This window comes from Uloborus diversus, chromosome 8 (assembly GCF_026930045.1).
Source record: "Uloborus diversus isolate 005 chromosome 8, Udiv.v.3.1, whole genome shotgun sequence".
NCBI lineage: Eukaryota > Metazoa > Arthropoda > Arachnida > Araneae > Uloboridae > Uloborus > Uloborus diversus.
This window is the reverse complement of record NC_072738.1, coordinates 129,599,989-129,624,531: the sequence shown is the minus strand read 5'-3', so window position 1 is coordinate 129,624,531 and position 24,543 is coordinate 129,599,989. Positions and strand designations below refer to the sequence as shown.

The 24,543-nt window shown below is 30.8% G+C and overlaps 1 protein-coding gene across 1 annotated transcript in view; it reads right to left on the bottom strand.

Annotated features, from left to right (window-relative positions):
* Positions 1–1,362: 1,362 nt before the first annotated feature.
* Positions 1,363–24,543, bottom strand: part of LOC129227309 (calnexin-like) — a 60,015-nt gene continuing 36,834 nt past the window's right edge. The window contains exons 13-19 of the mRNA XM_054861850.1: positions 21,956–21,996; positions 21,663–21,775; positions 20,363–20,437; positions 18,823–18,963; positions 10,385–10,534; positions 7,943–8,221; positions 1,363–4,465 (exon numbers count right to left, since the gene is read on the bottom strand). Of these exons, the coding sequence (XP_054717825.1) occupies positions 4,415–4,465; positions 7,943–8,221; positions 10,385–10,534; positions 18,823–18,963; positions 20,363–20,437; positions 21,663–21,775; positions 21,956–21,996 (850 nt within the window). The 3' untranslated portion in view covers positions 1,363–4,414. The remainder of the gene's footprint in view (positions 4,466–7,942; positions 8,222–10,384; positions 10,535–18,822; positions 18,964–20,362; positions 20,438–21,662; positions 21,776–21,955; positions 21,997–24,543) is intronic.

Here is a 24,543-nt window from a genome sequence, read left to right as displayed (position 1 = left end):
TCAAAGCACTGGAAATCATTATTAATAATGCAATTTTAATACAGAAAACGAAAATTGAGCTTTAGGGGGGGCGGGGGGAATCACAATGTGCATCATGTTTTTAGTTTTGGTTTCGCAGAACTTACGATTTTTTTTCGGGTAGGATGGTGGAGGCATATTAAAGTAATTTTATCCTTAAAAAAGAAAAAAGATGATATTTTAATTTAAAAGTTTGATTGATTTGAAAAATTTAAAATTTCCGAGAAAAATCGGGAAAAAAGTCTTTAAAAACCAAGACAAAAAGCGGCGATCTATCCCTGTTATAATGTAAAGTAAATAATATTTTTTAACACTTACGAGAATGTATTTATTTCACATCGGCTGTTATCAAAATCCTGGAACTACAATCCTTGATCCTTGGTAAACACACAAATAAGAAACAACTGCAATTCTTGGACTAACAGAAAACAATCTAAAAATAGTTTAACTAGAACAAAATAGCAGTGAATAAAGGGAAAGTTCAAAAGAAGATTCTTTCAGCTCAGATCATCTTTCTACCCCCCCTCCCCTTTTTTTTTTGCATTTGAATTCGACCTCAGTAGATCGACGCGTTCGCCACGGCGAAACGCTATTGGCTGAAAACTGTATGATGCAATCTCCATAGTGTATTGGAATGCAACTGATTGGCTCAAAATTGTTCTTCCTATTTTTTTTTCAATGAATTTCATAAAATATGAAAAAATAGTTGCTTTTTATTGCAAAAAGTCGCCGTTTTTTTAAATAGTCGTTTTTGGCCTGTTTTTTTGCCAAAAAAGTCGCCATAGTCGCCTAAGGTAAGAAATAGTAGCAAAAGCCGCTTTTTTAGTCGCCAATGGCAACCCTATACCTACTATACAACCTTGCTTGTTAAAATGCAGAGGGTCCTATCAACCCCCCCCCCCCTTTCATCTACACCACAATGACTTTTCAAAAACTTTCGGTTGATTTCAGAATGCTAAAGGAGTTTTTTCAAGAATGGACCCAATGAGCTGAAGTCAATAGAAATTTTACGAAACACAAAAATATTGCTTAATGGTACGAACCTGGTTGGTTCGTTAAATGCCCCTATACTTATTGTTGTACCCGCCAAATTTTTCTGAATTTTTCCATAAATCCGGGTTTCCATTAAATCAGGGTTGCTTACAAGAATGTTCTACTGTATTGTTAATTTTATGCATTTCAATTTTCAGACTACTAATTTTCATGTCTCTATTTGGAGTTCTCTTTCAAGAATGGTCATTGTTTTGCTGAAATCAAGTTTTGTAAAATATACTCCACAGCTTTGTAAATGATTTTAAGATGTATGACGTCATGATTCTATTTAATAAAACATGAAACATATTTCTTAGTAACATTTATTAAAGTGCATGTATACAACCAAACATACTAAACTATAAATCTTTCTTTTAAGAGCATATAATTTTAAAAAACAAAAGCATATGTGTTAAAAATTTTAAAATAAAATATTTAAAATAAAAAAAAACTGCAATTTTCTAAACAAAGTGTTTTATTATCTTCATAAAAGCGAGACAAACACACTAATAAATTATTCAGCAATACACAAGCATAGAATACAATGAAGCATGCTTTATATTTTATACGTAAGTACAAGAAACAATTTTTGTCTTTAATGCTCAAGCAATAATTTAATTGTGTAGGAAAAAACATACTGACCTAAGAGATAAAAAGAATGCTTCATTGAAATAATACTTTGAAATCACACAAAAAGGAAGGTACATTATAATTTGTCACTACAATACAAAAAACTTAAAAAAATCTAATTGCTGAAAACATTGCTTTGCAGTAAGCAGATACAGGTGTTCACTAAACAAACAAAATATCAAGTCCAAACTTACATTAAAATGTTTAAGAAAATGATGAAACTTTTGAATTCTTATATAAATTGCTTAGAATAAAAACATCAATCAATCTATAACACAATTGAAATTTTTTTAAATACTTCTAATGTTACTTGAAAGAAATGGTAAACTATGTTAATATTAGTGAATAAAGTGTCTCAATAGAGAATAATATATCAAGCAACAAAAATCAAAAATTTTAATGCTTGCATTTAGAAGGATTTGTTCATTCATACAATGTCAGGGGCTAAAATTCAAGGCGGGATGATAGGATTCCAGCCACAATTTCTTATTACCTCCTTGAAAATAGTCTAGGCAGTAGACTAAGATTCAAAAAACTTTGATGAAAATGAAGAAATGTTTTTTTTTTTTATTTGACATATCTGTTAAGTTAAACTTTATTTAAAAAAAAAAGAAAAACATATTCGACTGTCAGGTGTATGTTGATTGCAATTGATAATAGATTATAAGTACATTTGGAATGAAAAAACCTGTTTCTGTAAAAATAATACTACCAATCGACTTTTTCTATGTCTTTAACAGTGCGTATGAAGTAAAATTTGTAATCTTTTTGAATCCATTGCAGGAAATTGAATTTTCTATTTCAAAGTATTTAGCATTAATCTGTAAAGTATGGGAATTATTTGTTATTATTTTAACTGTTTCTTCTTAAAATTCTTAACTATAACAACAATTGTCAAGGAACTGCTAAAGCTAAATTTATTTTCATTCAATACTAAAAATATTAATACTGAATTACAATTTAAAAAGCTTTATTACATTTGTAATGTAAATTTAATGAAATAAACAATATTTTTAAGGAATTCGGACAATGTTATGGGAAAACACAGTAAACTTTAGGTTTTAAAGAGTCCGAATGACATTGCTATTTTCTCTCTCTTCCAAAAAAAAAAAAAAATCGGATCCACTCCAATTGTAAATCTTGCAGAGAAGTCTTTTCAACATTCAAAGAATTTGATTTTTAGCCCCAGTATATAGACTGCATGATGAGATTTGATCACTTTGGTGCACAAAAATATATAATGTATTTACAAATACTTTTAGCGTCATCTGCTAAACCATGTAATAAATCAACAATCTTGAATAGATTTTAGTTTTTGTGGTTCTAAAGCTATGAATGAAAAAAACAAACAAGTAATAGAATATTAACACAAAAAACAAAAGAAAAATCTAAATACTAACACAAATTAATAGTGTAAAAACTTGAATAACTTAAAGCTATCATAAAATGTATATCTTGGTGGAAGGATTTTGGTACTTCCTTTTTATTTTATAAAATTTTTGAATGTTGAAGCATTCAAGTAAACCACAGAACAAGTGCTTTTAATACATAAACAGAGTGCAAGACAATTCAAGTAAATATTTCAATGAATGCAATGAATGATGGAAGTATATAATTACAGCACAGAGAAATTGCCTGATATTAAAAAGCTGCCAGGATTGCATTGCGCCTTCATTTTAGTTGCAGTATCAAAACTAAAAATTTAATATAAATAAAAGACTAGTAAGTAATTGCTTAATGAACTTAAGTGCCATAGAAATTTGTTATACACACATTATAAGTACCCAAAAGTCAAAACAGTACAAAACTTTTGAAGCAAATTTATGCAAATAACAATGCAATAGTAGTCAGATAAATACAATAAGTTTGTACTTGTGATGGGATTTTACATGTTTGCATCATTTCAGTCATTTTTATTTTTAAGAGTAACTTAAGTAATTTTAAACTTAAAAAGCTACTTATAAAGTCAAATTAAAGCATTCAATTGAGTTCTTTTTAGCTTTGAATGTTTTTGTTTTTAAGAATAGGATTTTAATCCTTCAAAAATTGGGGAAATTAATTCACCTTACGTACAGCTATGATTAAAGTTATTGTTCTGGGAGGGGGGGGGATGTATTGACATACGAAAATAACAGTAAGATCAGGCAATGATGAACCAGAAATCAATAGTAAACAATAAAACGTTTCAATGTGAACAGGATTTATAAAAGAAAGAGACTAATTTTTTTTTCTTTGTAAGACAAATTGTAGACGAAAATCCTGCACTGGCAAAGCTTTAAAAAAACCTTTTCTCTCTTTTTTGTTCTACACAGAAACCACATGAAATGTCTTGAAATAGCAAATACATAACACAAATCCCATCACTTCTTTTATTCTCAATTATGCCAGCACTTTGAAAATGATGTTTCAAATCAGTAACATAAGGTAGCTAATTTTGATTAGTTTAGTACGAGTGTCCCAAAAGCTGTGACAAATGAAACAAAATGCCACAAAAAATCCAGCCACTTCCACTTACTAATCCAATCACAATATCCATTTGATTCATTCAGCTTGTTCGCACTACTGAATACTACAAATGCCATGGAGTCATAACTTCACAGCCAAAATAGTCCGGATGTAAAAATTCAGATCTAATTCTTACTATGCTTTGTTAGTGTTACTTCTTTATCTTTTGACTAGGCACTTGATCTTGCACACTTGCTCCATGGCAAAAATGAATTTTGTTCAATTTTAGTTATTCTTTACGTGGTCGCCGCCTTCTGGGAAAATCACTTCCTTCAGTTTCCTTTAAAAAAAGAATTTAAAACAATTAAGTCCCCAGAATTCTCCCGCAAAAAATATTTGCAAGTAAATTAAACAATTCAAATAAATACAAATAACCCATGGAGAACAGGATTTCTTGGTTCCATGTGCTTTGAAACCTTATTGTTTAATACGACAAAAAATGGGATCTCATTCTCAGTTTTCTGTCTCATACAATTTTATCTCTGATTGTAGCTTGATATTAATAAATGAATGACATATTTAGAAATAATTTTATATCAAGTAATAAATGTATTTTATTCTTTTTTAAAAGAATTACTCAAAAATCTTGTAATTTGGGGAAGGTATCCGTGGTTTTCAAAACTTATGTTCTTAAAGGGTTTCCTGTAGATAAGCTTATTTATGAGTGATTTGTTAATTTGAAATCATAGTTGATAGTGAGTTTTAACACTGAAGTAGGTAACATCCTTTATGTGTGAAAATGAAATACAGTAGACTCTCGATATGTATCCCTAGATTATCTCAGACTTTCGTTTTAGCATTATGAAATATACGTTTATTCACATTGATAAAAAAAATAAAATTAGCGCAACATTAGCGAAACCAGGAAACACGTGACAACTTTGAGCCAAAATCCGGAATGGTCGCGGTCCTGAGCATTCCGGAATTGGGGTCCCATACTGTACCGATCAACAACACCTGTGCCTTATTATGGGATTCGATTCCAGAGCTTCAGCTTGAGAGTCATCAGCATTATCGACTAAATCCTTGGCAGACTGTGCAATATTATTTCATGAAATGAAATAGAAGACCATAGAAAAAAGTATTTAATATTTTACCCAATTTAAAATGACAAAACAAGAAAAGGTTGCTATAATATGAATGAAAGGTTGCATGAAATGAAATAGAAGCCCATAGAAAAAAGTATTCAATATTTTACCCAATTTAAAATGACAAAACCAAACAAGAAAAGGTTGCTATAATATACTAGATAATCACCTATCATGGTAAGAAGGGTGCAAATTGCTTCTTTATTAGAAAGATTTCCCATAAAATTTGATGAGTTCAAGTAGATAATATTTAACATGATTGGAAAAATTATTGCACTAAACAAATGTTTCACAACATGATATATTTCATAATTTTATACATTAGAGTCATATTTTTAAAAAATAGTTCTTTATTTGATTATTGTTTTGATAATTGAGATTTTGGACATTAATAACAAAAACTATAACTGAAAATATGCTGTAAATATAATCCTTATACAATACTAGCAAAAATACCAGTTGTAGTCTGGGTCAGTAATAATTATGAGAAACAATCGTTACTTGCATTTGTTTTCTGTTTTAAGTGAAAGAATTTAAAACATATCTTTTTGACGTGATTAAAAATAGTTTCTTCCTTACCCATAAAACTAAAATAGCAATAAGTATAAAGAACAAAATACTATTGAGTTAGAAACGAAAGCACGATATTTAAGCATATACAAATTTGAAGAATTTCCAAAACATGAAATTTATCTTCACATGTTTAAAAAGATTTATCTGTTAATACTTTTTTTTTAACATGGCTAAAACCTTCTCTGAATGGCTATTGAAGTACGAACTGTTTAAAAAAATGTAGCTGCCCGTAATCCCCTTATATACACTTTAGTTATTTTGGGAAATTTCAATCATTGTGCTCTTGCTGCGATTTTAACAAATTTGCAGGAATCATTTTGGGATACCTTTGATAATGCTCCCCTCCTTACTTTGTAAAACGATATATTACTAATTTTCGTTACTTAGATATTGTCGCCAGATGCTAAGATACGTTTGGTCACCATAAAATGGTGCTAAACAGTTTCATTCAAAATGTTTCCAAAATAAGTAGTAAAATTTGGCGATTGCTTGAAATTGTGGGAAAAGAAAAATTAATGGAAGTTTTTGTGCTATTTATGGATTTGCCTAATTTACTTGGTGGATTATTTTACACATAAAAAAAGTTTTTTAAAGTTTTTTTTTTCTTTGATTAGCGATATTTTGTTTACATGGTGAAAGCTAAGAAACATTATAACAAAGTCTTTGGTTTCAAAAACAGTGACGGTTGAAAAAACTGCCAAATGCATCAGCTACTGAAATCTTTCTGCACAAATAGTAATAAAAAAAAACCATTAATTACATTAAAGTTCCGTTTAAATGGAAAATGATCAGCCAAAATCCATTTACTATTAGCCAACCTTGTGGAAAAACGTTACTTTGAGATTTGACTTGAGAAAAGCCTTGAACAGTCAGACGAAATGCAAAAATATTTATCAGTACAATAATTCTAGCTATCAACTAGGAGTTGAGATGATACACTAAATAATGAATTGAGTTGATGAAAACCTTTGAACATGGAACTAAAAAGCTTATAAGTCGTTTTTTTAGATTACTTAGAACTTTTAAACAGATGCTATCTTCAGCAGAAAAATTAGCACTTTTGATGGACACATAATGTTAATATGTGCACACATTTTTTCACCCCCATATTGGAGCATTTATGCAAAAATTGGGACTTAAATTGGAATAAAAAAGGAACTATCAATCGGATTTTTTTTGAACTGGTCTATAAACCTTCCCAGTACCAAAAAGAACAAACGGTGAAAGTTTCAGCCAAATCTGCCGGGTAGTTTTTGAGATCTTAAGGAACAAACACACCCACAAATTTACCAACATCCATTTTATGTATATAGATAAATAGTGTGAGTGCAATTTGGCCCTAATAACCCCATCTTGGTTAACGTATCCTAATTACTACTTCTTTTTTATGGGTATTACTTCATATTATGTAATCTAGAAAATCGCCAGTCATAATATGACAGGTGCAATTTTTTCTTCATTCCTATAAAGTTGCATAGCTTTACTTTTTTGTTAAATCCCAGTTAGATTGACTTGTTAGTGAACTTTTATTTTGTAATTAATTTATAATAGCTAAATTTGACCTTATACAAAATGACTAGCAGAATAAAACATGTGTCTAGTTTTGCCCTACTGGTTTGAGCTGAAAACGGGCCGTCTAGTTCCACAACTTACATTCTTAATGTCCGACAGCAAAACAGTTAAGTTATTGGATCTAGTTCAGCTTTTTCAATGCAACCTAAGAGGTGGGATGAAGTGGAGAAAGACCTTGCCAAAACAAAGCACTCTTCTCTGCTTGTCAAATGTCACCAAAAATTATCATCAAATTATAAATAAAATTACTGAATTCTATTTCTGACCTATTATTACACTGAATTTTACTATGTGGTGCTCCAATAATGAAATTATGCAACCTCACATGCCACGGAGTGAGTTTCATTGAGACGTCAGAGCGTTACCTGATCACAGACTCGTGCGATTATAAATAATAATGATGGTAGTTGATATTTTAAACAAAATTTTATATCTGTACATTGATACAAATAAGATTACATTTCTGTTTCAATTTTCATTTTCCTAGATCTTTCGAAACATTTAACTTAAATGAATATACATACTTGTTCTGGCATTAGTTCTTCGTCTTGCCCGTTTTCTTTGATATCAGTTTCAGCATCTTCTTTTTGATCAGCTTCATTTTCCTTGTCTTCATTATTAGTTTCTATATCATTTTTACTCTCACTTATTAATTCTACCTCTTCTGTTTCTTCCACTTCTTCTTCTTCCTCCTCCTCTTCCTCTTCTTTGACCTCAGTTATAGTTGCTTCTTTAGATGTTTTATCTTCTTGAGGAGGACTGAATGCTTTGTTTGCATATGCCTTTCGTTTATTTTCAATATCCTAAGACAAGTAAACCAATGTAAATAAATAAATAAATAAAAATTAAAAAAAGAATAGTTTTTATATAAAAGGTGTGGAATTCATTTAAGTGTTTTCCTGACTAGTTCATTAAATAATTCACTGAAATTTTGAAAATTCAGGGTGGCGACACGGAACTATGAAAAATATTTCCCCCGACTTTTCTGTAAGTTCACCAAATTTCACTGATTTACCTTACCAATGATAATGGTTTCCTATCTTTGCCCTACTTAAAAACCATTGTATGTTTATATAAAGTGAAGTATTTAAAATGTTTTAGGCTGTTAATAAATAATAATTTTAAGCTGTAAGTACTGTAATTTTCTGCATATTATCAGTGAGGGCGTATGATCCGCTAAAGATGAAAATTAGTGGTCGCCACTTGCTATGTGGCAATTAAAGTTGGAAAAGTGGCGATTAAAAAAATATGTCATTGATCACCACTCCCCCCCCCCCCCCGGTAGCCACTCTACTTGCATTCCCAATCAAACCACATTCCCCTCCCCCTGTTCCGAGCTCTGTACCCCTGATGTATTTCTTTTCCCCACCGCTAGAGGGAGAAATTTAGCTGCAGCGTACGTCATTTGCAGTTTGAACCCTGCATGTGCCACCTGCCTTGCGATGGCTGCTCAACGATCACGTGGTGGTAAGCGTAAAATTGAAGAAGAGGAGTCACTTAAAATTACATCATTTACCAGCCATATTTAAAATTAAAAGCATTTTGCATACATCTTCTAGGACATACTCATGAATAGTTGGCAGGTTACAGGGAAAACAATGTTTAATATATCGCTCATGCACAAAAAAAGTAACACAACCCAAAACACATATTTTGCGGTTCATTTAAAAATATATAACAGTCTGAGATGTTGCTTACAACAGGAAAAACATTATAAAGGTCCTTATAGTTTGTAAAATGATTTACAAATGCTCTAAAACTGAACTTTTTCCTCGTTTTGCACTGTACTAAAAGGTTTAATTTTTTTTTGTCTCTTTTGTAAAATTTTATGCTTTTTGGTTGTGTCACCTTTCTTGAGTGAGAGCGATATTCTGATGGTACTTTTTTTCATTATTAATAAAAATTTGAAACATAGTTGCAGTTTTAAAAAGTGGCCACTAATAAAACTGAGTCTATTGGCCACTGTCTGCTAACCAAATTTCCCAGTTTTCAGCTTTATTATCTGCCGGTTATAAAAAAGGTCTACATAAAAAAAAATCTTTGTATAATCCACAGATATTACGATGGCAAAAAAACAAAGCAGCTTTTGATTTAATATAAAATTTTCGCAATTAAATTGAAAACGTGGGGAAGTAATTAAAGCTGTAATAAAAATCAGTTAAAAAAATTTATCTCCTCTTGAAATTGTGATTCTAGTAAGTACGTTAATTACTTTAAGACAATCTATGAAGAAAAAGGGGCAAGAGGAGATGTTGTTTTCACCTGTATTGTTATTTCACAGAGCTTGAATCCAGTAAAAGAAAAATTCAGGATACATAAAATTATACGTAAAGTAAACAACCCTATAACAAACGACCAAGAAGCAGCCGTTATCGGTGAATCCTGATATAAATTGAGGTTTGATATTTGGACATTCAGAGAGAGAGAAAAGGCAGATAATTTGCACCTCATTAATTTTACTTTAACAGGTACTCTGAAATGAAATACTACAAAAGGAAATTATAATACTTAGTTTTGCAAAGCAAAAATGATTTTTTTTTCTTTTGATCAACTTTTCCTCAATTTGCGGGTTCTGTCGCCACCCTGAAATTATACTAAAGATTTACTACTTTATTCCTTTCTTTTTCTAATTCTATAAAAGAGAAGAATCAAGTTTAAAATTTTCTCAACATTTAATATTTTAATATGTTTATCTATTAATAATTTCTAAATGAATAAGAACACATAAGATTGATAAATAAATTTTGACAAAACTAAAAAGAGGGATCAGTCTGGAAAATAAATATTTGAATCGTGTATTTTCCTACATCATTAAAAATTGTTTATGATGTACCGGCTAAAACTGAAAACTAAATATAAAAAACAATGACATGTTCTAACAAATATCTATATGATTGATAAGCAATTGTTTAATTCAAACTACTACTACTACTGCAAAAGAAAAACAAAAATATGCAAGCAAATACCCTCTGGGCAGCAATTGTAGCAGGGGATCGAGGTGATGTACAGCAAAAACTAATGAATAATACAATAGGAAGACCTATTACTACTAGGTAAACTGCCCAAAGCCAAGGATTCTTATTTGTATACTTGAAGAGTCTTGTTATCATGTTATCCTAAAAAACAGGAAAATCATTTTTGATTGAATTAAGTAGACAGCAATAGTACACTATCCAATATTTTCCATTACAGCTAATAATGATAGTTTAAAGTTTGCAACATATACAAGGAAAAATAAATAGAAATTTAGCTACCTTTGTGAATATGTTTTTAATCAATGCACTTTCATATTGCAAGAATATAAGTGTCAATTTGAATAATGACAGAATCTGGCATTGACAAACCAAAAAAAAAGGCTGAAGATAATTTTGTAGGTGATGTAAGATCATTCACATCGTTCATCTCATAAAATATTCAGAATGGGAACTCAAATAGATGATTCCTAACAATATTTTTCTGACAAATTACTTGCAATTAGGGTACTTTTCTGTCATAGGTACTGAACTTGGCTGTCATGTTGGTGAAAGTTTGGTGAGCGATACAATACATTATTGTGCTTTTTAAATGGACTTTTCAGCAAAACAAGTAAATAAACATGACTAAAAGTTATATTGAAAAGAAAAATAATCTACCCAAAAAATTAATTAAACCGTTTATAAGGGAAAAAATCCGGCAAATAACGAAAAGAAAAGAAAACAAGTACATGAAATAAACCACCAGCTCGTAATAGGTCTTACATTTTTCCCCGATTGATTACGATTCAATGTATTTTGTACGTCGAATGATTTCAATCAAATGAATAATTTCAGTTCTAATAAGTGAAAAAATAAAATCCTTGTGTTAAAAGATTTAAAAAATATTTTACACTTTTTTTAATAAGAAGCAGAGTGGTGATTGTAAATGAACCCGCTGTAATAACCATGTTTCTATAAACCTAAATCCATTTTTTTTCCATTATGAGAAAAGTAAAAGAGTAAATTATTTTGCTTTCAGGTTTTTTAAGTATATTTCATTAAATAATGCTAATTATTCAATAGTTTATTTTTTGTTCTCGGGAATCGATAATATCAAGTCAATATGTTTGACAATGCATTGGGGTATGATATAATAATGAGGCTTTTGACCTTGGACCCTCCCCTAGCAAAATTCTTGTGTGCGCCACTGCCAAGCACCATTAAAATGACAACAGTACCTAAAACAAAAAAGTGCGCCAATTAATAATAATTTGTAAACAACCTTATGAAGTTCCCTTTAAGCAAAAACAATTTACTTAAATGCATTTAAAACGACTTTCTTTCACTGATTATTAACCAAAGATGTCAAAACTGGTAAGAACACGTTTGAAAAATTATAATTAAAGGGACATAAAATATAGAATCAGTCTTTACTGCAAAAGCATCTGCATGGGGATTGAGGAGATCTAAATATCCAGGAAGTAATTTCACTGAAGAGGATACCTCTTTCACTCGGTAACGTAGATGAAGAAAATAGAGTGCTAATGGTATAGCACAGTAAATGAAGTACAGCATCCAAACATAGGGATGATTGTTGGTCTTCTTTAAAATCCATTTCCGCCATGACTGTATTTTAAACATTCGAATTAAAAAATAAAGAACAAACTTAAATTAACAAAAGACTTTTTGAAACATAAAATTTCTGTAAGATAAATATACATTTTAATTTCAGAGATTAGAGTCATTTTCCAAAATGAAGTTGCTATAAATTTTCACTGTATAACACAGTTGAAGCAAGTGCATAGCTACAAAAGTAGGTATATCTTCAAAAAAAGAAAAGAAAAATTCACATATCTGTTGCTACGAAAAGACATAAGTTACTATAACTATTTCGGATTTGTTTAATCTATTTAGGGGACCACTTTCAAACTTTTGACTGCCTTAGGTTGTTGGCAAACCTAAATGTTGCAGTGAAGAAACTTCAAAAAAAAAAAAAAAAAAACGCATCTGGGTCATTTTCTCTAAACTGCTAAATTCTTGTCCTTGCTCCAAAAATAACAAACTAACTAGTATAGAAATAAAACTGACGCTAGAATGCTTTAACAACATGTTTTTATGTTTGTAAAATAAGTTAAAACAAACACTCTATTATTATTATACATTTAAATATTTTTTTGACATGATAAATGTCATTCCCTTGTGTGTCCCTACCTCCACCTTAAAGCAAAATCAGCTCTAAAGATTCAGGAAGCCATGCATATTTGTACAGAAAATGTTGTTTAACCTCTTAAGAAGTGTTATGCAATGTTGTAAAATAGAAAAAAAAATTCTTCAAGGTTTGCATTATTTAAAAAAAATAGTAAAAAATGTCCTTTTATTTTTTGTCATTTCCCTGTCGAGGAATGGAATGATTCTCACACCTGGTAATAGTTGTATTAACTCATAATTTAATCTTTGAATTCTGGTCTCATCATAGAAATAATCTTAATTAGTTCTTTTTGAATAAATATACGGTGTCGAGTATATTCGGGTGATATCAAGTTAAATCTTGATAAGTATTTTTAATGACTGTCATTACCCTGTCTTTGGTAATTCATTTAATTTTGTAATAATCGCTCAATGAATGATTGACTCTTGTTTGTATAGAGTTTCCCCCCCCTTACTTTAAGTGACATTGATATTTGTTGTTTGCAGTTATGACAATATATAAATTAACTTTAATTTTTGTCATTCCCCTGTCGTCCTTCCCCTGTAAAATGTAAAGGAAACAAATAACCACAATAACTACTTTTTGGACACCACGACATTGGATCTTTTTCAATTTCATAAAAGTAGTGTTTCCTTTTCCCACATAAATTATAATATCGTCAGTAAAACGCATTATTTCCTCTAAGTGTCATTCCCCTGGCACAGTGAATGCCATTCCTTGCCCTGTCCAAATTGCGCTGTATAGGGAAAATGACCCATCTGCACAAAAATTGGAATTGGAGAAATCTACTTTTGGAGCTACATGCTGATTTGAGCAGGTAAAAGGCAATAGCTGCAGATTTTTCATTGTTCATTTTTTATGTTCATTTTTTATTTTATTTATTTATATATTTTTCTGCATTTTTGTCATTAATTGTATGTTAACTTTATATAGTACAAGCTTGTGTATTTGGTTCCCAACGAAAAAAAGAGCGAAAAAACCCCATCCTGTTCAAACGTTTCCCAGCTGTTAGTAAGAATACAAAACGTGTTTCTTCAAATATCACGGAAGCTCTCTACAGATACTGTCGTTTATCTGCCCATGGCAGCATGTGTTGTGCAAATGACTTTACATGAAGATCTTAGGGGAGTTAAAAATTAAATCAATTTGCTAAAGTAGATGCAAAATCAAAATTATCTACATTAGTTTTAAAATTTTATGTACACTGATATCACTGCATATTAATTAAAAAAAAGACAGGGATAATTCAGAAAACTTACTAAATTTAACTACTAAATCCTTTTAAATTTGATATACACAGTACAGTAAGCATTTTACATTTCAAATCAAATGCTTTTTTTTCCCCCATGACTGAAAATAAAATACTCTTCATTAAAACTCTCACTCAAATTTTTCAATTGAACTTTCATATGCCTTTGTGAGGTAGGGGAAAGTGTTGTACCTTGGGATGCTTGTACCTTAGGACACTGCTAATTTCAAAGTATCTGTTTTTAGCAGCAATGTTTTTTGTACATGAAATACACCGCCAGCTCAGTCATTTTCAGCCGAGGACTGCAGTTTCGTGCTTATTAGCACTCATCAGCCCGGCATAGGAAAGTGACTGAGCTGGAGATGGAAAACCTCTTAAGGAAGCCAAGAGTGCCAAACAAACTGGTAGCTAATATAGAATTAGCACACCAGACGAGTGACCGAAGCAATGGTTCGGTTCAACTCGAAGATTGAAGGCAAGGCATGATATATTCAGTAAATGTTTTTTGTAATCTCCAATAGTAATCTTCACCACTAAATGGTGCCGTAGTAAAGATCAGCATCAAAAGAGTTAAATTTATAATTTTGTGAGAGAAAGAAAATTTCACTACTTTAAATTAAATATTTTTTCATTTTTATTTCATTTTCTGTCTTTGTATTTGTAAAACCAATCAACTTTGTTATAAAAGAGAAATAATTTAAACAACTGATAGTGCATCTAAATTGAACACCACTTTGGTTTTTCTTAAACCACGGGGTGATTGTACCTTGGGACAGCCAAACATATCATACCTTAGGAGATGTCTTAAACAGAGATGGGCAGATTCGAATTCGTAAATCCGAATCCGATTCACAGTACCTTAATGTGTCAATCCGAATACGAATACATTCGTATTCACAAGTGTGAATTCGAATAGATTCATATTTGCAAGTGTGAATCCGAATACGAAATTCGGATTCATACCTATGAATCCGAATCTGTTCAGATTCAGACCTATGAATCCAAATCATTTCTGATTCACATCTGTGAACACGAATCCATTTGGATTCACACTTGGATTCACTGAAAAATTCAATTCAAAAGCTCAATATAAATAAATAAATGTCTGTCTATACCTCGCTACAGGTCGAGTTTTGGGTGCTAGTGAATTTCTGAAGAAAAATGACGATATTGTTATGGGTCCAAAAATTTTAAAAGTGGAATTCTACCAAAGTAATGCAAATTGAAACTTTGATTTGTTTACATAATTTTACCACAGATTATTCATGTGATGTTTCAATCTGATGTTGCTGTGTGATGTTAACACTATTGTGTATGTGAGAATCTTATGAAATCACAATTTTGAATTCATAAACCCTTGATATAATGAACACACACTGTATAACAGTATCTTCCCGTCCCCTTGGCAACGCAAAATGTGATATCTACCTTTTTTTCTCGCATTTTCTGTTTTTTGTGAAATATTTGGTTAGTAAACTCACAAGTAAATATAATGAAAACGCTAACTTGATTGAAAGGTTGATAAACTTGATCATAATACTAATTTGTTAGTCAAGTGCCCATACTTGGCAGGCTATGTGAGTTGAACTTTGATGTATCAGTTTTATGGGCTATTTTTATGAGTTTGAAAATTTCAAAAAAATATGCAATTTTTAAGTATGGAAATAATTTTGGTTACCTACGCAAACTGAGCAGCATTAGTTTGAATTCGTTTCACAATTCGTTTCGAAAAAATATGCAATTTTTTAGTATGGAAATAACTTTGGTAATCTACGCTAACTAAGCAGCATTAGTTTGAATTCGTTTCACAATTCGTTTTAAAAAAAAATGCAATTTTTTAGTATGGAAATAACTTTGGTAATCTACGCTAACTGAGCAGCATTAGTTTGAATTCGTTTCACAATTCATCTCGATTTTGTACCTGTGTCTCTTTTGGGCAAATTCATTTGCACCCAACTAATTCAGTTGAATTTATTTATTCATAAATTTGAGAAATTGCAAATATGTTCCACACTTGGGACAATGTTCCAAGTTAAGGAATTAAACCATAAATAGTGTGTATAAAGAATATTGAGGAAAAAAACTGCATAATTGTATTAAAATAAAAGTGTATGGATACAAAATTTTATAAATTCAGTGATATTTTGATGACAATAAATATGTCATACCATAACAGGACAGAACAGTTGTCATTGGGAAAAAAAATTGAAACTATTCATAAACAAAAAACGTTTCGTCAAAAAAAAAAAAAAAAAAATACATTTGTTGTGTCTACAAATGAAAATGAGTCTCTAAGTATACATCAGGCTAATTCATTTGAATGAATTCGTTACTATGAAAGAATGAAAAGGAATGTGAAATGATGTGAAATAAGGAACATTAAAAGCTAAAAATAAGCTTTGCTACTAATTATTTGGGTTTATCAATTGCTTTTATGTTTCCAAGAGGGGAAAGCAGAAATATTACATTCAAAAGAGTTAAGAAGGCAGGGGAGACCTTCAATGTTTTCAGAGGCACGTGTACATTCTGATCATCGCTGAAAGTTTACAAGATCATATTATTTCTATCTAATGATATTTTTTTCTTTATTGGGTTGTAAAATAATTTTCTTTAAAATGACAGTCGGTGTCCCAAACTATTAATCTTTTGCTGAATACATGAAACAAAGATCAAAATAAAAAGTGTCCCAAGTTAGGGAGGGAGGTCCCTAACTTGAGACAATGAACATTTTTTTGTTTTATTTTTAAAGGGACAAAGCTACACACTTATACGTGGTCTTGAAGGGACGTAGCAAGGCACATCCTGAAAATCGAATACTTTGTTTGAATGGAAAACGTATGATTAATATGCTAGTAGAAGTAAATTTCAAAACTGTAACAAGTTTGGGCCCTTGACTGTACGAAAAATTAGCGGAAATTTTTTGCGTTTATGACCATAAAATCATGGTTTTTAACTTTTTATGGACTTTTAAAACCTGGATCTAGTCGTATTTGACTTGGGGTTCCAAATAGTAGGAAGTTCATTTTCGGGTCAATTACTTAGTTTGAAGCCAATAAATATACATCCAAAAACTCGCTAACACCCAAAATTCGAACTGTAGCGAGGTACAAACAAACATTTATTTATTTATAATGGCCTTTTGAATTGAATTTTTCAGTGAATCCAAGTGTGAATCCAAATGGATTCGTATTCATAGATGTGAATCAGAAATGATTTGGATTCATAGATCTGAATCCGAATAGATTCGGATCCGGATTCATAGGTATGAATCCGAATTTCGTATTCGGATTCACATTTGCAAGTATGAATCTATTCGAATTCACACTTGTGAATACGAATGTATTCGTATTCGGATTGACACATTAAGGTGCTGTGAATCAAATTCGGATTCGGATTTACAAATACGAATCTGCCCATCTCTGGTCTTAAGGTGCAACATATGCATTTTTCTTAATAATTAAGATGTGTTTAGGATCATGGAAAATGTTCTAATCGAATGTAGTCTTTTAAACACATTTAAAGACAGATATTATTTCATTATTTATGATTCATTATTCATTATTAATAATTTAATTGCTTACTATGAAAATATATTTTTTTTGTTTTTTTGGTGCAAAATTGGTTTAAGTATATGGCTATTTCCTGAATCATGAAGAGTCCCATTGTACAATAGGATGTTGTTCCTTGGGACAGTTTGGAACTCTAACTATTACTTACTATACTTACTATTACTTACTATATTGCCAGTCGTTTAAGGCTGGCAATATTTTATTTTCAAACTGTCTGAATTAAAAAAAAATATAGAGAAAGTTGGGGTATTTTAACGTGAATTTTAGATTTTAAATTTGATTTAAATAATTGACGTACGAAAAGTGTCCCAAGGTACAACACTCTCCTCTATTCTTTGCACAAAAATTGTTCTTACTTTATTAAATTTAACTTGATTTCGATTAAAAATTTGATTGAGCAAACATTTCTTTTGATAGCAATCTCAATTAGATACTTTTTTTCCTGCTTTTGGATGCTTTCAATAAAAAAATTAAAAATATATAAAAAAAATTTAATTTTTTTTTATTGAAAGCATCCAAAATAATAGCTCTTCTCTTTTGAAAGCTTTCAAAATAAAAAAAATATAAACTGAAATTCACTAAAACATAAGTTTCTCGGACAGTTGTTAACTCAAAGTTTTCTTTATACATAAAAAAAAAGTCAACTCATTAGAACAAACCGTTACTGCGATCTTTCCATTACAGCAACCGATGTATGAAGTCCCGTTTACTATTCTATAGATGCAATGTTATTTTAATGTCTATAAACTGAATCATTCATTCCAATATAATGACTAAAATTAATTTTCAATTTAGTTTTAAATTTAAATTCTATGTATTCAAAAATTAATATTTAACAATATCCATGTTTCTGAAGATAAAATATTTTCACTGAAAAGAGTTTTTTGACGATGAAAGTGTCAAAGAATTGATAAAAATTGTGCACAAACATATGACAGATTTTTTTTTTTAGAAAAGTCAAAAATAGATAAAAGCTTTAACAATATTTATATATTAAAGATAAAAATTAATGGTTAAAAAATTTATCTTAAGCAAAGCCGGAAGTAAATCATTATCTTTTAATTTAAAAAAAATCTGTCGAATTTATTTTAGTACTATTTATTTTGTGTCCACAATCATTTACCACTTTGTGTGTGTTAGTTTCTCAACACTCTTAAAATGAAGCATAACTTACTGAAGTCGTTCCAATATTTTAAAACTGCACATACATATTAAACTATCATGTACACTTGCGTTTTAGTGACCTCTTATTATAGCAACCAATTGTGTTCGAACGAAAGGCGACGTCGACTCTAGTTACTTTTAGAATTCTTTTTTGTGCTAAATTGAACCTTGTTCAAAATAAATTTTGCTTCTGTCATTTTTCTTTTGGAATCAAATACTTTTTAAATTGAAAAATAAAATAAGAATGGAATAAACTTACAGTTTCTCTGTCAGCAAGTTCCTTTTTTAAATCAAATGTTTCTGAAGCCCAATGTTCAGCTACATATGGATCATCGGTAATGATAACATTGTCAAACATAATTCCGTCCACCATTGACCACAATTCAAAGCCAACAGCTGCCTAAAAATTACAAGAAATTGTTTATAATAAAAAAAACTAGCATAAAAATGACATCTGACCAACAACCTTAGACAAAAAAAGGCAAAAATTTTTTTTTACTAATTAAGTTATCCGTAGGACAGGTATCAAAGTGACCAATTCACAAAACTTTCGATATTTTTTGAATATTTTTTAACAGGGGGGGGGGGGGGGGTAAATAAAAGACAATCATTACATTTAGCATACTCAATATAAAAAAAAATCTTTTGGTGTTACTCATGAATACAGAATTAGGTACATTACTGATTCTTGAATTTTATGTCATCACAGTATAGTAAATTCAAATCTGTCACAAAATGATAACAATAATAATAATTTGGAAAAAAAGAAACTGATGTTCCTTCTGTCTTTTATGGCCAGAGTTGATGAAATGCCTTTTAAAGCCTTTCAGTTTATTTTCAGATAATTTTTATTAGAAACTAGATTTCATTTAAGATTGAAGTTTCATTCTGGATTTCTTCTAGATTTTTTCCCCCCTCTAAAATGTTGCTTTGTAACTAATAATTTTTCTATTTACTGAGCAATCAACTGATGTTGCCAACTGCTGTCCATATTCGGGGGTCGATGCAAAACCAAATTGGGTCCGCTTTGCGGCCCCTCCACAAAATTCCGTATCTTAAAAGTGGCCCCTTCACAAAATTCCGTATCTTAAAAGTGGCCCCTTCACAAAATTCTGCATCTTAAAAGCGACTTCTTCATAAAATTCCACATCATAAAAGCAGCTCCTTCACAAAAATTCTTTGCATAATATTAATATATAACCCATCAGGAAGCTTCCTATACTCGACTGCAAGCTTACTTGACAATGGAGAAATGAGCCAAGGCCAAGCGAAGGAAATAGTTTCTAGAGCTTTGTCCGATATTTGGGTGAAATTACGTTCTTCGCTTTAGAAATCGGATTAGTTAGTTAAACCCATGTATATGTAACCTTTTTTTGTCATAATTTCTGTCAATCGTTAAATGTTTTCAATTTTACCAATGAAGCAGCACGGAGGGTTTTATCCATTTGAATCAAACACGCCAGCCAATAGCAGCTGATAAACAGGTGGCGACCTCCTCTTGTTCGTTAGTATAAGTGTGACATTTTGTCTGTTAACTTGTTTTTTCTTCCTCCTATCGTGACGTCATAGACAACTTAAGTTGCAAGCAAGTAACGATACTTCAACATTTCAGCTACATGTGAAACATAGTTGCCATATTTGGTCATTCACAAGATAGAATCAGACAAGATGCTTAAGTGCCAAAGTTTAAGAGAACAAAGCAGAATTGGATGTTTATTTAGCTACAAACTGATGAAAGTAACACAATATGCCAGCTCGGAAATAATAGTAACGAAATGAAAGAAATAAGCATGACTTACTATAGGTGTCATTTTGTATGGGTATTTATCTTCAAAGTAATGAGGATTGGAAATTCTCCTCGGCTTCCATTTTCCCTACAAAAAAATTTAAAATTGAATAAAAAAGAGACATAAAGTTTTTCACTTTGCCAGCATAAAACATTATTATATTAACAACTAGAAAATCGCCTGTCAAGGTATGACGGGTGAAAATTGCTTCAACATTTGAATGAAGCAATTGCCTGTTTCGTGATATTTTGATAATCGACTAACCCTAAACTCTAGTAGATAATGTTCATAGTTGACCACTTTTTCGTTTCTTCATTCCCCTGGAATGACAGTCTTACCAGTAAAGCAGTTAAGTTACCGGATCGAGTTCAGCCTTGTCACAATAAAAAACTTTCCTTGCATGTTAAACATTACCAAAACATATCATCAAATTATCATGCCCTGGCGCGAGTTTCATTGTTGAAACAGGCGGGTTACTCGATCATTGGCTATTATTTATATGAGGATTTGCATCTTACACACAATTTGATTACTTTTGAAAGATCCTTTATGGGAATAAATATTTTACTTATTTTTTTTTAAATGTCTTTCACTTGATAATCCACAGATCTTTCCATCTGAGTATGTAGGACAAAATTATGATCCAATTCTTTCAAAGGCTACATAGAGCAAAACGATGAGAAAGTAAAATGCATTTTTAATCCTCAGTAAAAGAGCATCACAACTTCCATCACAGCTCAAAAAGCTGCACATTTTGTTTTGGTAACTTTCCTTTCTCAAATTTAAAAATAAGATACTTTAGTCCAAAACCATGTGCATTATTGATTGGTGGCAAACTGGGATAGCTTACTAATTATAAGTTAGCATTTCATAATTTTAATAAAAAGCATGCTCCTACATTGAACGCAAAACTACTATGCACATGCACATAGACAAAAGTTTTAAAATAATGTAGTAAAAACTAATGATTAGTTAAATTTCATTTCATTTTGTAACTTCTACAACAATGAAGACTAGCAAAAAAAAAAGTAAAATAAACACACACAAACCTACAACCGAACATTAGCATTTATAATTGTCAAGAACAAAACATTTTTGCTTTATACGAGAAAAAAAAAAATTCTTTATAACAAAGAACCATACATGAATGCAACATTTTCTTTGAAACTTGTTCTACAATATTTCTAGATTTGCTCATTAATGCTTTCAAAACAAAGGTTTTGCTTCCCATACATCAAAAATGCAAACTGTTAATTGAAAATTGTAAAAAGAAAAATTGAATATCTTTACTACAGAAAAGTAAATACAATACCTTATAGTTTGGGTTGTCAATGAGGGTTGCCCTCCACTTGCCTTTATACTTGGGATTATCTACTAAAGGTGCTTTCCATTTTCCACAGCCAACTTTTTCACATTTGGGATTTGCTACATCAGATAAAAAATGGAGAAAGAAAGTAAGCAACGGCAAAACAGAAAATCATACATTCTATCTGTAATGGTTTATTTGATTGAAGTTTGCAAGAACAATAATATTTTTATCTTTGAAATTCTAAATATATGCAAAAGTAAATAAGAATCAAAGGATTAAAGAAAATATGTTCATACTTATTAAGGGAGGTTCCCATTCACCATCCATTTCATCATCCCTGTTATCAGACATAAAAACATAAGTTAATATAAAGCAAGTATACAAAAAGATTTCAATACAGAACTATGCTTTATGAAAGTTAAGTACAAATATATACGACAAACTACAACACAGTAGTCCCCAAAAACAGCAACCGTAAATCATTCAGCATATCTTGGTTCTTTGTTTTCAAATAATTTTCTACACTTAGGTTAAGTTTTCTTATACACAAGAGATTGGTGAAATGTTTTTGTGTGACAAAGAGATAAAATTTGAACAAAAAATGCCTTTTAGTTAAGACAAAAAGCAAGTTTCAAGTAAACCAGTAACTTTTTCCTACAATTTCTACCAGTGCTATGCAGCAGTTTATACATGTCACTTCTAATTAGACCCTTTGTTTACGCAAAAAAATTTTAAAAGTGTTTTTTGGATCCTCTTTGAGGCCTTTATATCATGACGGCCTCTCACAATTGTGACACTTGCCACATGGTAAATCCACTACTGAACATGCACATAAAATATCAAATGGCCATTTGCAGCAAATTGACCAAAACCTTGCTGCCTGCATATGTGACTTTAATTTTTTGCAGCAAGTAAACGCCACTAAGCAATTTAAATCAGTCTCAACAGCATTAGGTATCCTGCAGATTGCTTTAACAACAATAGCAGTTGTTAGCTACTTGTTGGGCAAAATTTTCTGCGATTCCTAAAAACGGGCAAAAATTCCTAGATATACCCCTGTCATTATCCTCAAAAAATTGTCAAAAATTAAGTTATACTTCACTTTCTGATTAAATATTTCTGCAGACAAAAATACATTAAAATGAGTAAAATTTAGTCTTTGACTAAGACTTTTGAAATTTGGCTAACACTTTAAAAATTTGGCTAATTTACTGGCGAACAAATCAGGGTTGGCTTTTTGCCGGCAGAAACTGGTTTTTGCCCTGCCAGTGGCAGAAACTGGTTATAACCGGTAAAAACCGGCAGAAACTGGTAGAAACTGGCAAAAACTAGAAAACGTTTTTAATAGCTCTAGTAATTACTTAATGACAGGCAATTAAGTAAAATGAAAAATATAACTCCATTTTGTCATTGCAAAAACTTAATATAATAGTTATTTAATAATTAGTGTAAAAATATGTTAAATAACAAACTAACATTTCCAAAGCAAAGTAAAATTTATCATAGTTAAAATTGCTATGTGTTAGAAATTTTAGCCTTGTAATGTTGTAAACGTAACAAATTTTTCAGTTTGTTGTTAATAATTATTTTGTTTGCATTTAATATAAAGTGTAATATATCTATCAAATATTTAAATAAATACAGATTTATTTTATTTCATTAAACTCTAAAATACAAGAACTTGTCATTTTGCACTTAATATAACTGAATAAAGCTATTCTCAAAGAGCTTAATCAATCAAGCAGTTACTAATAATCATTTACTCGCCTATATGCTCCATCCAAAGTATTTGGCAGTAAATTTATCATATAATCAAGAAGAAAGGGCCCGCACTTTACTCACAAATATTAACCCTGATTATGTACCTTATACCATTGCTTACAAAACAAATTGGCCCCTTTTCCCAAAACCTATTTTTCCAATCACGTTGTAACAACTACTCCAAATACTGCATGGTGATCCAGTTTCAAAAAATGTGCTATAGATGAAAGTTTTGTGAATCTTGCTTGTTCTTTGAGGATAACGCCAGCTAGTTCTGCTGGTATTGAAAGATTCTTTTCAAATTTCTCCGTTGTGCACAACAAATTGGGAAATTGGTAAGGTTTAGAAACAGCATCAAAACTTTTATTTTGTTACAGGCTGCTGCAGTGTGAAAACAATGTAAAATTTGATTTTGAATGGTGATAGTGTTGTAAATAAATTGTATTTGGGTTAATATTTAATTATTTTTCTTATACATTTTCTATTGTATGTCAGGAATTGCATTTATGTCACTTTTTGGGTTTCTGCCAGTTTCTGCCATAAATGTGGCAGAAAGGGGTTTTTGCCATGCCGGTTTTAACCGGTTTCTACCAGTGGTTTTTACCGCCTCGGCAGAAACCTGCCAACCCTGGAACAAATCAAAATCCTTAGCGCGATCCCTGTGAATGAAACTTTTAGGGGAATATTCTTTCCCCAAATTTTGATCATAAAAAATGACTATTGATAATGAACTTTCAATGATCGTCAATTATACACTGGCTGAAACATTTTACAGTGTTTGTCATGAAAAGAGGCTCCGATCTGACGATCAATAATTTAATGCAGTTCTTTTCCGGGATTTGGGCGCAAGCAGGCATAACTTGGCCACAAAATGATACTTTTAGAGCAGAATGGCACAAAGATTCCAATTTGGCGAAGCTGTCCCACTCCAGAAAAATATACGGTTATAAGTACATTAACAAAGTAGCAGAGACTAATTTTGTAAGGAGACAGTTAGGGCGCCCCATAAGAAGTCACTCTGAAATATCTTCTATATGAAAATTTTATCGAATTAACCAGCCCTTAAAAGAATCATAGCGTCCTAGCTAAAGCTAATCCTATTTGTTTTTCATTCAAATATTAA